Source organism: Stenella coeruleoalba, assembly GCF_951394435.1.
Source record: "Stenella coeruleoalba genome assembly, chromosome: 5".
Classification (NCBI taxonomy): domain Eukaryota; kingdom Metazoa; phylum Chordata; class Mammalia; order Artiodactyla; family Delphinidae; genus Stenella; species Stenella coeruleoalba.
In genome coordinates this window covers 89,474,031-89,487,473 of record NC_137150.1, presented here as the reverse complement: position 1 = coordinate 89,487,473, position 13,443 = coordinate 89,474,031, and the positions used below count along the sequence as shown (strand labels likewise).

General features: G+C 40.6%; 1 protein-coding gene across 1 annotated transcript in view; it reads right to left on the bottom strand.

The window, feature by feature from the left end:
• MYH15 (myosin heavy chain 15) overlaps positions 1 to 13,443 on the bottom strand; it is a gene marked incomplete at its 5' end in the record, with an annotated part of 164,466 nt that overhangs the window by 134,945 nt on the left and 16,078 nt on the right. The window contains 3 exon segments of the mRNA XM_079921437.1: positions 2,675 to 2,813; positions 4,042 to 4,097; positions 4,100 to 4,144. Coding sequence (XP_079777563.1) covers positions 2,675 to 2,813; positions 4,042 to 4,097; positions 4,100 to 4,144 — 240 coding nt within the window.

Genomic DNA, 13,443 nt, shown 5'->3' with positions numbered 1-13,443 from the left:
AAATATAGGGAAAACACTCTTTGATATAAACTACAGCAAGATCATTTTTGACCCACCTCCTAGAGTAACGGAAATAAAAGCAAAAATAAACAAATGGGAGTTAATTAAACTTAAAAGCTTTTGCACATCAAAGGAAACCATAAACAAGACAAAAAGACAACCCTCAGGAGAAAATATTTGCAAATGAAACAACAGGCAAAGGATTCATCTCAAAAATATACAAACAGCTCATGGAGCTCAATATCAAAAAACCCCCAAATAATCCAATTAAAAAATGGGTGGAAGACCTAAATAGACATTTCACTAAGGAAGACATACAAATAGCCAAGAGGCACATGAAAAGATGCTCAACATCACTAATTATTAGAGAAATGCAAATCAAAAATCAAAACAATGAGATATCACCTCATACCAGTCAGAATGGCCATTATCAAAAAATCTAGAAATAATAAATGCTGGAAAGGGTATGATGAAAAGGGAACCCTCCTGCACTATTGGTGGGAATGTAAATTGATACAGCCACTATGGAGAACAGTGTGGAGGTTCTTTAAGAAACTAAAAATAACTACCATATGACCAAGCAATACCACTACTGGACATATACCTGAGAAAACCATAATTCAAAAAGAGACATGTACCACAATGTTCATTGCAGCACTATTTACAATAGCCAGGACATGGAAGCAACCTAAATGTCCATCAACAGATGAATGGCTAAAGAAGATGTGGCACATATATACAATGGAATATTACTCAGCCATAAAAAGGAAACAAAATTGAGTTATTTGTAGTGAGGTGGATGGACCTAGAGTCTGTCATACAGAGTGAAGTAAGTCAGAAAGAAAAAAACAAATACCGTATGCTAACACATATATATGGAATCTTAAAAAAAAAAGTACTGATGAACCTAGTTGCAGGGCAGGAATAAAGATGTAGACATAGAGAATGGCCTTGAGGACACAGGTAGGAGGGGGAATCTGGGGTGAACTGAGAGTAGCATTGACATATATACACTACTGAATGTAAAATAGTTAGTTAGTGGGAAGCAGCAGCATAGCACAGGGAGATCAGCTTGGTGCTTTATGATGACCTATAAAGGGGTGGGATAGGGATGATGGGAGGGAGGCTCAAGAGGGAGGGGACATGGGGACATATGTATGCATATGTCTGATTCACCTTGGTGTACAACAGAAACTAACACAGTATTGTGAAGCAATTATATTCCTATAAAGATCTATTTAAGAAAAAAACACACAATGAGACACCACCACCTTATACCCATTAAGATGGCTCTTATCAAAAAAAAACAAAAAACAAAACGAAAAAAAAACACGGAAAACAACAAGTGTTGGTGAGGATGTAGAAAAATTTGAACCCTTGTGCATCGCTGGTGAGAATGGAAAATGGTGCAGCCACCATGGAAAATATGGTGGTTCCTTAAAAAATTAAACATAGAATTTCCATTTAATCCAGCAATTCCACTTCTATGTATATACACAAAAGAAGTGAAAGCACAGACTCAAACAGATATTTGAACACTAATGTTCACAGCAGCATTATTCACACTAGTGAAAAGTGGAAGTAACTCAAGTGTTTATAAAGAGATGAATGGATAAACAAAAAGTAGAATATACATACGATGGAATGTTATGCAGCCTTAGAAAGGAATGAAATTCTGACACTTAGCACAACATGTCTTGAAGACATCATGCTAAGTGAAATAGACCAGACACAAAAGGACAATATATATTGTATGAATGCACTTATATGAGGTACCCAGAGTAGTCAAATTCATAGAGACAGAAAGACTAAAATTTTCCAGGGGTTAGGGGTAGGCGGTAATAGGAAATTATTGTTTTATGGGTATAAAGTTTCAGTTTGGGATGATGAGAAAGTTCTGGAGATGAATAATGGTGATGGTTGCACAACAATGTGAAAGTACTTAATGCCACTAATATGTAATGGGTAAAATGGGTAAAATTTTATGCTGTGTATATTTTACCACAATTAAAAATATAAAATTTTTAAAATTATTTGTTGAAAGATTTGAATGAATGTTTTTTCCTTTTTGTTGCAATTGCCAGGAATTTTAATATTAAATGAAATAATTATGACTATGATTCCTTCTTTTCATAATTGTGATTTTCTATTTTGATGATCATTCTAGACAGATAACTCATTATAGATCTTTTTGGTAAGCAGGCATGACTATAGATTTTTAGAATATGAATAACAAACAAAGGGAAAAGAAGTCATTTTGTTTTCAACCCAGTGGAAAACTCCTGCTTTGGAATTCTACAGGTCTTTGTTCACACCTTCATTATGTCACTTCATGCATCTCATGGTAATTTGTTCCTTTTTCTGTTTTTCTCAATAGTCTATATGCTGAAGGCAGGCTACGTCTTAGTCAATCCTATGTCACCCAAGTTTAGCAAATTTACTGGCATCATCAATAATTAATTAAGGAATGTGTCTTATCCTGAGATACAAGGATTCTAATTCAGAATGTTGGCTGAGAGAATAATTTGGTGGCACAGCAATTGAGGGAGATTGCTGATTAATTTCAACATTTTCCAAAAACTAAGAGGTGAGTTTAACTGCAAGGAAAAGGGGAGCAGACCTGGGGTCAGGGATTTGAAGAGCATACATGCCATGTCTTTAAAGTAATCCTTACTTTCTGTGCCATCTGCTTCTACTTGCTCTTCTCTGGGCTTCTGTTTAAATTTCATGTTTCTGAAGTGCAGGATGGCTCCAGTGAGTTTGTAGGATCCGTACTTCTCATCAGGAAGAAAGCCCAAAATGTCCATGGCTTGCTGTAAAAAGAGAAGCAGATGGCCAAGTCTTCAGTTGCCTAATGGCTGCAGTAAGCACCTCACCCCCGCTGTGTGTCACACCTCCCTCCACTCAGTGGGCTGTGGGCTGCCAGGAGACAGATCACCACAGCCCCGAAGTGAAGTGTGACAGCTCTGCTCAAAGCAATGCAAATTGGCCCTGTTGGTGCTTGGTCACCCACAGTCTGCTTATCCCTTTAAAAGAGAATTAGGAAGTCTTATGACTTGACTTGTTTAATTTCCAGTAGTTTTAGAACTTTCCTCGGCTGCCCTGACCCCCTCCTCTCCTTTCCAATAATCTATCATTAACTGGCTATATGAGCTAAATTATTTTGCCTTTCATGGTTATGGAAGAAAGTAGCACCATATCTGATATGTTGCTTATTTCTGGGATCCCATATGTTCTCCCAGCTTTATTCCAGATACATTTTAAAGACTGGCAAAAGGAAGTATTTAAGAAAAGAAAAACCATGTCACCAAAGAACAGCATCCTAGGAAGCCACCGCACATGGTAAGAAGTGTGTTCTCACACACTCCAGGAGGATAGAAATCGGTACAATCTTTCTAGTGTTTAATTTAGAATATGTATCAAGAGACTATAAAAAATTCATAATCCTACCTAGTAATTTCACTTTTAGGAATCTAGCATACGGTGACTCTGATATATAGAAAAAGCACTCACCTACGAAGACATTCACCACAGTAGGAAAAAAAAAAAACCACAACCTTGAGTCTAACAGTAGGAGAATGATTAAATAAACTATAGAATTAATGTCTGATAAAATATTAAGTATCCATTTAAGTGTTTATTAAGTTTGTAATAACATTAACAATGCTTAAGAATAATCAAAAAAGCAAAGTATATATCACATAACATATGCAGTATGATTATAATCTTTGATTTAAAAAAAACCACCAAAACAACTATGTAACAACAATCCCAAAATAGAAAAAATAAAGACTAAAAACAGTGGTTGTCACTGAGCTGAAGCATCTTCCTACTTTTCCATATGTACCGAAGTCACTATATTTACAAAATAGATAAGTATAAAACTTTGGACAGAAACCGTCCTGTAGGGGCTCCTTCCACTCTCCACCCCCAGGGGAAGGAAGGTCACTTCTCCAGGACCCTTTGGAAGAGAGGAGATCTATGATGCTTTCTTTCATTTCTCATTGTCATTACCATACTTTGATAACTAACAAGCCTTACATCTGTGGCCAGCAATTCTTCAGCATCATCTGAGCTCTCCAGAGCAACGGCTCCATGGAGCAAAAGTGAAAGTCAGAGGGATTTTCAGACACAAGGAGCATATCTGCAGTGGGAAAACCATCAGTTAAACAGCTTAAAGAAATCCACAAGGCTTTAGAAAATAAGTGACCAATATTCACAGTTTACTCTTATGGCTTACAGCATACTTGTAAACAAGCCAAAATAAAATCCATAGTCTACACCCAAACCTCTGCAATCAATTTCTGCCCTCTATTAACTTGTCAGTCATGTGTTAATGCCTCCCAAGAGAAGACTAGGCAGGCCAAATCTGAAAGCAGATTCAATTGCAGCAGCTTGAATTGGTGCGCAAAAAAAACAGATACTGCATGTTGGCAAAACTTTGAAAACAGGAATTTGGCCTAGATACATGGTTGAGGGTCAGAGGACGAAAAGTGTTTTGTAAATTATAACAGGCCTGAGCTTCAAAAGCTAGCAAGCAGGCCGACCCTGGGGTCAGCACCCAGGGAACATCATCCTGTCACATCACCCAGGGAACAGCACCCAGGGAACATCATCCTGTCACAGCACCCAGGGAACATCATCCTGTCATCCTGTCACATCACGTCCTCCCTATTAGGAGGCTGAGTCTGTCTTTCAAGGGATCCGTAAATCAGCTACTGTGTTCAGTGCTGCACCTCTGATATGTCTAAGACTCCTCACATGATTCACTTAGTCAGGAAGCATAATGCAAGCTGAAGCCAAGGCAAGCTGTCAGCAGCACATCTGCCACCGACGTGGCCAAATCACATTAACCTCTTAAAGCCTGACACTCGCTCCCAGTGAAGTTTTTTGAGCCAATCTGAGTTTTGTTTAGCACTCAATGAAGTGAGGCTCTATTATCCTGAACCCCAAATCTCAGAAACAAAGAAATTGGGCTACGTGAATGTTCATAGCAGCTCTATTTGGAAACAACCCAGATGTCCATCAGTAATTAACAGAACATTGTCTAGCCACACAATGGATTATTATTACTTAGCAAACAAACGAATGAACTATGAATATGTGCTACAACATGGAAGGATCTCAAAATAATTATGCTGAGTGAAATAAGCCAGAAAAAGAAGAGTATATACTGCGTGATTCCATCTTACAAAATTCTAGAAATGCAATCTAATCTATAGATTGCAGAGACCATATTAGTGACAGAAAACATATTAGTGGTTGTCTAGAGACTGGGTTAGAAGAGGAGGGCTTGAGGGTGTGAGGATGGGCAGGAGGGAGGGATTACAAGAGATAACGAGAAAACTTTTGAATGGATACCTACATTATTTTGATTGTGGTGATGGTTTCACTTCATAGATACACATGTCAATACTTACACTTAGGTCAATAATACTTTGATAAAGCTATTTGATAAAAGTAATTGGGCTAGCCCAAAAGAAATCAGGCTGAATGCAAGGACAATATATAACTTAAATAGAAATATAATTCATAATAATTTTTTTAAGTATTTACTTCAATGGTGATTCAAATGTCCCTGAAATGTTACTACTTCTCAGGAATCTCCTTATATTCTTCCTTATGCTTCACTTCATATTAACAAATATTTGTTTGAGATCCAATAATATGCCAGGCATTATTGTAAGTTTTAGGGATACATCAGTGAAAAAAAATCCCATTCCTGCCCTCATAAAGCTTATATTCCAACAGGAGGAGACAGAAGTAAAAAAATAATAATAATGAGTAAAATATATGACATGTAAGATAGTAATTGCTATGGAGATAAATAAAAGCAGGGAAAGGGAGTAAAATGTGTTGGAGATGCAGAGTTGCAGTTTTTAATAGGGTGATCAGGGAAGGCCTCCACAAGTCAAGTTTGAGTTATGGGAGAGAATCATGGATAAGTAGGGAAAGAATGTTCCAGAAAGAAAAAAGCCAATGCAAAGGCCCTGGGGTGGAAGGTTGCCTGGGATTTTGAGTTGCTACAGTTGGTCAAAGAAGGGGTAGATCATGAGGCCAGAGAGGCATCAAGAGTGCCTCACAGGCTATGTTGAGGATTTGGGCATTTCTGCTCTATGTGAGATATGAAGCCATTACAGGTTTTTGAGCAGAGGAGTGACATGATCTGATTTTTTTTTTTTTAATTTACTATGGCTGCTGGTTAAAGACAGAGGGACAGGGTGGGAGCAGGGATACCAGGAAAGGGTTAATTCAGGAGGGAGATGGTGGTACTTGACTGGGAGAATAACAACAGACATGGTGAGAAGTAGCCAGAGCTTGGGTTTTGAAAGTAGAGTCAATAGGATTTGCTGATGGAACAAATGAGAATAATGTGGGAGAAAGGCTGATCAAGGATAACTCCAAGGGTTTGTGCCCAGGCAGGTGGAAGGATGGAGATGACTTCAGCCTACCTGGGAAACACTGTGGTAGGAGCAGGTCTTGAGGGGTGGAGTTTAGGAACTAGGCTGTAGGGATATGAAGTTTGAGATGCCTATTCAACATCCAAGTGGAGACATAAAAGAGTCAGTTAGCTATCAGTCTGAAATACTAAAGAAATGTCTGGACTCATGATCCAACTTTGCAAGTCATCAGATAGAAGTGATCTTTAAAGCGGTCAGCCTAGATGATCTATCACCACAAGATAGAGCCAAGGACTGAGCCCCAGGGTACTCTGAAGTCATGAACTGGATGAAAGAGAGAAACCTGCAAAGCTATGCCCAGAGATTTAGGAGAGAAACAAGGGAGGGTGGTCTACTAGAAGCCAAGGTGGGGAGATTTTCAAGGAAGAGGGAGTCAGCAGGGGTATCAAATACTGTCCCGACTGTATACTGTCAATAATCTCTCTATATATTCTTTTGCAAGGTTCATTCATGACTTTACTGATGACTCTCAAATCTACATTTATTTTCTGAGCTCCAGACCTAGTCTCCAACTTCCCATTGGACATTTCAATGTGGATGGCCATAGGTAGCTTAAACCCAACATTACCACAACCAGATGGATGATGTTTTCCTTATCTTCCCTGAAGGTATTCCTCTTCTGTGGTTCCTTATGCCAGTGAATGTCACCACCACACCCAGGCCAGATATCTGGGTGTGACAATGTCCTGTCCCTTCACCTCCTTCACAGCTCAGATACAGACATCATCTCCATTTCTTTCAAATCAAAGCATTTGTTTAATCTTTTTTCTCTACCATAGGTATATGCTATGGGAGGATGTAAGGATACAAAACTAAAATAGTCCTTTCCCTCGAGGAGGCTGGAGGAACCACACACCTAAACAGGAAAAACTGCTGTGTGTCTTTAGGGGGTGGGGCATGTTTCAGTGGCTGACTTGTTAAAAAAAAAAATTTACTTTCCAAGATTGCTTTGCCATGAATTACCTGTTAGATCATTCTAGATCAACCTTTCATAGAATTTTCATTTTACTCTCATGCTTATTATGTCATTTTTGATCATTTTCATCCTGGTCATGATGATCAAATGTGCTATATCTGACATTATTTTCTGCATGTTAAATATAGGAAAATGGAAGGCTAGAAAGGCTCACTACTTGCCCAGGGCCAAATTAATGATAAAACGGACATTATTTTCTGCATGTTAAATATAGGAAAATGGAAGGCTAGAAAGGCTCACTACTTGCCCAGGGCCAAATTAATGATAAAACGGACATTATTTTCTGCATGTTAAATATAGGAAAATGGAAGGCTAGAAAGGCTCACTACTTGCCCAGGGCCAAATTAATGATAAAACGGACATTATTTTCTGCATGTTAAATATAGGAAAATGGAAGGCTAGAAAGGCTCACTACTTGCCCAGGGCCAAATTAATGATAAAACGAACTTAGAACGCAATCTCTAGTGTTTCTGTTAGACTACGCCACTCACAACTGAAACCTGTATGAGTAAACATGACGGGATTCCATTTCCTCCTTTGTCATAGACAGAAGCAGGGTCTTACTTCTGTGCAAGCTCAACATCGGACAAACACAGAGGGAGACAGAGCAGGGGGCAAGAACGCCACATGCCCAAGGACTAGAGGACCACGTGGAGGGAAAGAGCCAAGATTCAGGAGGGAGCTGGTAATAAGACAGAATGGTGAGCCCAAGTGCTATATATGCATTTCTCCCTCAGCCCCTCCCCGCTTCCAGATGCCTCATTTCTGGACGTCCCTCAGCACACGCGATAGACTTTCCTGCCATCCCCTTACAACCAGAAACATGGCTGCCGCAATGGTAACCATTCACTGGAGCAGCTGCCCTCAGCATGAAGTGGGGGCTTCAGAGAATGCTGAGGCCAGAAGCATGACTGTTTGAGGAACTCTGAAAGGCCTTTAGATCAAACATCTCCCCTGCCCTGGGTCTTATCAAAACTTATTTTCAAGGAACAGTAAATTTTAATTGGTTTGAGGCTTGAGGTTATCTCAGAGGAGTATCATGTAAACGGGGATTCCTTTATTTAGTTAATTTCTTTCTACCGCGGGAAATGGCCTTAAGAGAATAAGAAAAAGAACTAAATGCATTTTTATGAGACACTATTAGAGTCAGAGAGACTGTCTAGGCCAGTAAGGGCCCACACGGAAGATTGTTGACCAGGCTGGGGCACCTGGAGGATGGGAGGAGGCAGGCGGGGACAGGGAGTGTGTCATGAAGGATGGGGGTAGGGCAGAAAGAGAAGGGGTGAGGGGATGCTAAAGGTAAAAGTCAACTGCTTCACAATTCCAAAAAGTGCAGGTGTCAACCGTTATATAGGTTCATTTCTAGGGCCCACTCTCCAGTAGGAGATGCAGAGAACCCATTAAGGGTGAGTGTTTTATCATTCAAGGCTTTGTTTCAGACACAGACCTACTAGAGAATGGACTTAGGGATATGGGGAGGGGGAAGGGTGAGCTGTGACAGAGCGAGGGAGAGGCATGGACATATATACACAACCAGGCGTGGGGTAGGTAGCTAGTGGGAAATAGCTGCATAGCACAGGGAGATCAGCTCAGTGCTTTGTGACAGCCTGGAGGGGTGGGTTGGGGAGGGTGGGAGGGAGGGAGACGCGGGAGGAAAGAGATATGGGAACGTATGTATATGTATGGCTGATTCACTTTGTTATAAAGCAGAAACTAACACACAGTTGTAAAGCAATTATACTCCAATAAAGATGTTAAAAAAAAAAAAAAAGGCTTTGTTTCATGTCATCCTGACTTAAATTTTACTTTCTGAATGGCTGAATGTTCTCCAGGACTGTGCTCACTATGAAAAGGAGTGAAGCTGACACTGAGCCAAAAATAAACAGTTTAGGATCTCACAAATGAAGTTCTGTAGCTAGTGCCTCTATGCCACATTACCCGTCATTACCTGTTCCTCAGTGGTGCCGTGTACAGCTGAAGAGGTTGTGCACTGCCCAACTCCAGAGAGAATCATTCACATAGTCTATGGTTTGAATTGCATTCTCTCGAGTTGGGAAGCACACAGTCTGCACAACCATACACACATCTTATGCCGCTTAATAACCAGTGGGGAGAAAGTGAGTAAAGATATGAGACTAATTCAAGAGAGACCTAATGGGTAAAGAGGATAAACTGAATATGCTCCAGAATAGGAGGTCCAGATGCTGACCACTTCCTTCCCCAGAGGCATTCAGGGCACCAGTAGACATTCTCAGGCACACCTCTTGGCAACCACCACTGTGTATTACTGTCACTTTATGGAGTGAGTTCTCAGGGCATTAGGCAAAGTGTCAAGGATTCTAAGAGTCAAGGACTTGTTTCCTGACCTCCTCTCCTGAAGTTTACACACCACTTGAATAGCAAGAGTGAGCACGATAAATAAACATAAAGAAAAAAATCAAATAAAAGAAGAGAAAAAGGAAGATATATGCCAGACCAAGATATACAGATGATGTTGAGAACTAAAGGATTTCAAGGAGCCTTATCTGAAGGGACTGGGGAAGTGGGTTCTAGCTGTACCTGGAACAAGACTCAGCCTTAACTGAAAGGAAAGGGGAGATGAGATCTTCCAGGTCAGGTAGAGGCTAAATGAGGACTGGCTCTGGGGTGACACATCACTCCATTTCCTTGGCTCCTTGAGTGGGTGGCCAGCCTCTGCTGTCATTTTTCACACCCGATTCGTTTGTCATGCACAAATACTCCTATTTTTGGAAATTTGGACACAGTCCTCATACTGCTTAGCTGTGCCCTCTTGTGTCACTCCTCAGGACACTCTAAAGCTCTTCTTTGGCAGCCATGAATAGAGTTTAAAATTTTTAAATACCCCAAGAATGACAATTGGTGTCATAAACAAATGAACTGACAATACCCAATTTTCACCACCAGATGTCAGCCTTTATACACTAATCAATTTCAGCAGCCCACAGACGGAACAAAGTACATGAATTCATGATAAGCATGAATTTTCCATAGCAGCCCAGAGTCTTCAGATGGTTCTGAGTAAACAGAGATGCTCCAAAATATCTTGCAGTCGCTGCTGGCACTCACATTGGACCCTATGTGTCAGATACCCTGCACAGCATAGAAATGAGTGTCAAGAATGTTAGATTTGGCAGGGCTAGTCAAAGGAAGACCAAAACAAAAAAGAAAACAAAAACAACCTGTTCCAGGGTTATGTAGAGAGAAGGTGGGAAAGAGAGTACATGCTGCTTTCGTATCACCAACTGCACCCGTGGCAAAAATAACTGTCCAGTTTGTAGAGCTTTCTCCTTTTGGAGAGAAGAGTTTGGAGTTGAAGACCATGTAGTCAAAACGCTGCTGGATTTATACCATACGTCATCTAAGCATAATGGGCTGTGGGGGATTCTTCCCCATCAATTTGCTCACCTGGATCTCCAATCTCATCCCACAGTCACTCCTGTGGGAGTACTGTTGTCCTCAGTGACAGATGCAATACCTTTGAAATCCAATCAGCTTGTCAATCTCCCCTTCCAATGACTTTCCATAGCACTCGAGATGTAAACTCTCATCATAACCTGCAAGGTGCTGCTTGGTCTGACCCAGCCTATCTGCCCGTACATTACCCCCTCCACCCCTCCATTCTGCCCCTGACGATGGCCATTGTTCTATTCCAAGAATAAACCAAATGCATTCCTGCGTCAGGGCCTTTGCACTCACTGTTACTTCCTCCTGGAAATTTCTTCCTAGAAATCTTTGCCTACTTGTCCCTTACTCATTTAGGTATCTGGAAAAACCTTGCCTTCTTCTTCCCCCCCACCCCCCTCGCCAAGAAGCTTTCAGGATCTTAGTTCCTTAGTTCCCTGACCAGGGATCAAACCCCGGGCCCCTGCAGTAGGAACATCAAGTCCTAACCACTGGACAGCCAGGGGATTCCCAAAACATTGCCTTCTTAGAGAGGTCTTATCTGACTCTTCCATCTAAAATATAACCTCCTGGGGAGTTCCCTGGTGGCCTAGTGGCTAGGATTCCAGGCTTTCACTGCCGTGTCGCCTGGGTTCAATCCCTGGCCAGGGAACCGAGATCCTACAAGCTGTGTGGTGCAGCCAAAAAAATAAAAATAAAATAAAATAAAATAGCAAAGGAAACATAAACAAGACGAAAAGACAACCCTCAGAATGGGAGAAGATATTTGCAAATGAAGCAACTGACAAAGGATTAATCTCCAAAATTTACAAGCAGCTCATGCAGCTCAATATCAAAAAAACAAACAACCCAATATAAAAATGGGCAGAAGACCTAAATAGATATTTCTCCAAAGAAGACATACAGATTGCCAGCAAACATATGAAAGAATGGTCAACATCACTAATCATTAGAGAAATGCAAATCAAAACCACAATGAGGTATCACCTCACACCAGTCAGAATGGCCATCATCAAAACATCTACAAACAGTAAATGCTGGAGAGGGTGTGGAGAAAAGGGAATCCTCTTGCACTGTTGGTGGGAATGTAAATTGATACAGCCACTATGGAGAACAGTGTGGAGGTTCCTTATAAAACTAAAAATAGAACTACCATATGACCCAGCAATCCCACTACTGGGCATATACTCTGAGAAATCCATAATTCAAAAAGAGTCATGTACGACAATGTTCACTGCATCTCTATTTACAATAGCCAGGATATGGAAGCAACCTAAGTGTCTATTGACAGATGAATGGATAAAGAAGATGTGGCACATATATGCAATGGAATATTACTCAGCCATAAAAAGAAATGAAATTGAGTTATTTGTAGTGAGGTAGGTGGACTTAGAGTCTGTTATACAGAGTGAAGTAAGTCAGAAAGAGAAAAACAAATACCGTATGCTAACACATATATATGAAATCTAAAAAAAAATTTTAAATGGTTCTAAAGAACCTAGGGGCAGGACAGGAATAAAGATTCAGACATAGAGAATGGACTTGAGGATACGGGGAAGGGGAAGGGGAAGCTGGGACGAAGTGAGAGAGTGGCATGAACATATATATACTACCAAATGTAAAATAGATAGCTAGTCGGAAGCAGCCGCATAGCACAGGGAGATCAGCTCGGTGCTTTGTGACCACCTAGTGGGGTGGGAGGGAGGGAGACGCAAGAGGGAAGAGATATGGGAACATATGTATATGTATAGCTGATTCACTTTGTTATAAAGCAGAAACTAACACACCATTGTAAAGCAATTATACTCCAATAAAGATGTTAAAAAAATAAAATAAAATAACATCATCCAAACCCCATTTCACTGCATCTCCTCACCCACTTTATTTTTCTCTATAGACCTACCATTCTCTGGAATTATATATTTCTTTGTTTACTTGTTTGTTACCGTCTTCCATACTAGAATGTAAGCTCACGGGGGCAGGGACCTGTGGGTCTTGTTTACTTCTCTATCCTCCATGCTTAAAAAGCAGTGTATACACAGCAGCCCCACAATAAATATTTGTTGAGTGAATACAGGGAATTCGTTCTCTTACCCTACAAGTTGCTTTTCCATTTCTGTTCATGGCACTTCTTTTATCCCAGTCAAATTACCAAACCTGGGAGTATTTTTGACTCAACACTTTCCCTCATTTCTACATTTTATCATTGCCTAGACTTTTCTATTCTTCCATGAGTCCATCCCCTTGCCCTCTATTCCCACAGACAGTGCCTTAGACAATTGTCTTGTCATCTTATCCTGGGACTATTGCAATCACTTCCCTCAGTATTTCTGCCTCCAGTCTATCCTGCCCATCACACCAGCCTAACTGCCACTGCCCTCAACAAATCACGACCTCCTATTACCCCATCCCGCCCCACAAAACACAGGAACACATACACATACACACACTCACACACACACATGCACACAACACCCTCCCAACTTCCTGAGTTCAGACCCCATCAGAATAAAATCTCTACTATTCCTCTATGAAAATCCTTTCCTCCAGTTCATCTGGTCTCTCTGTTCCCTGATCTTGCCT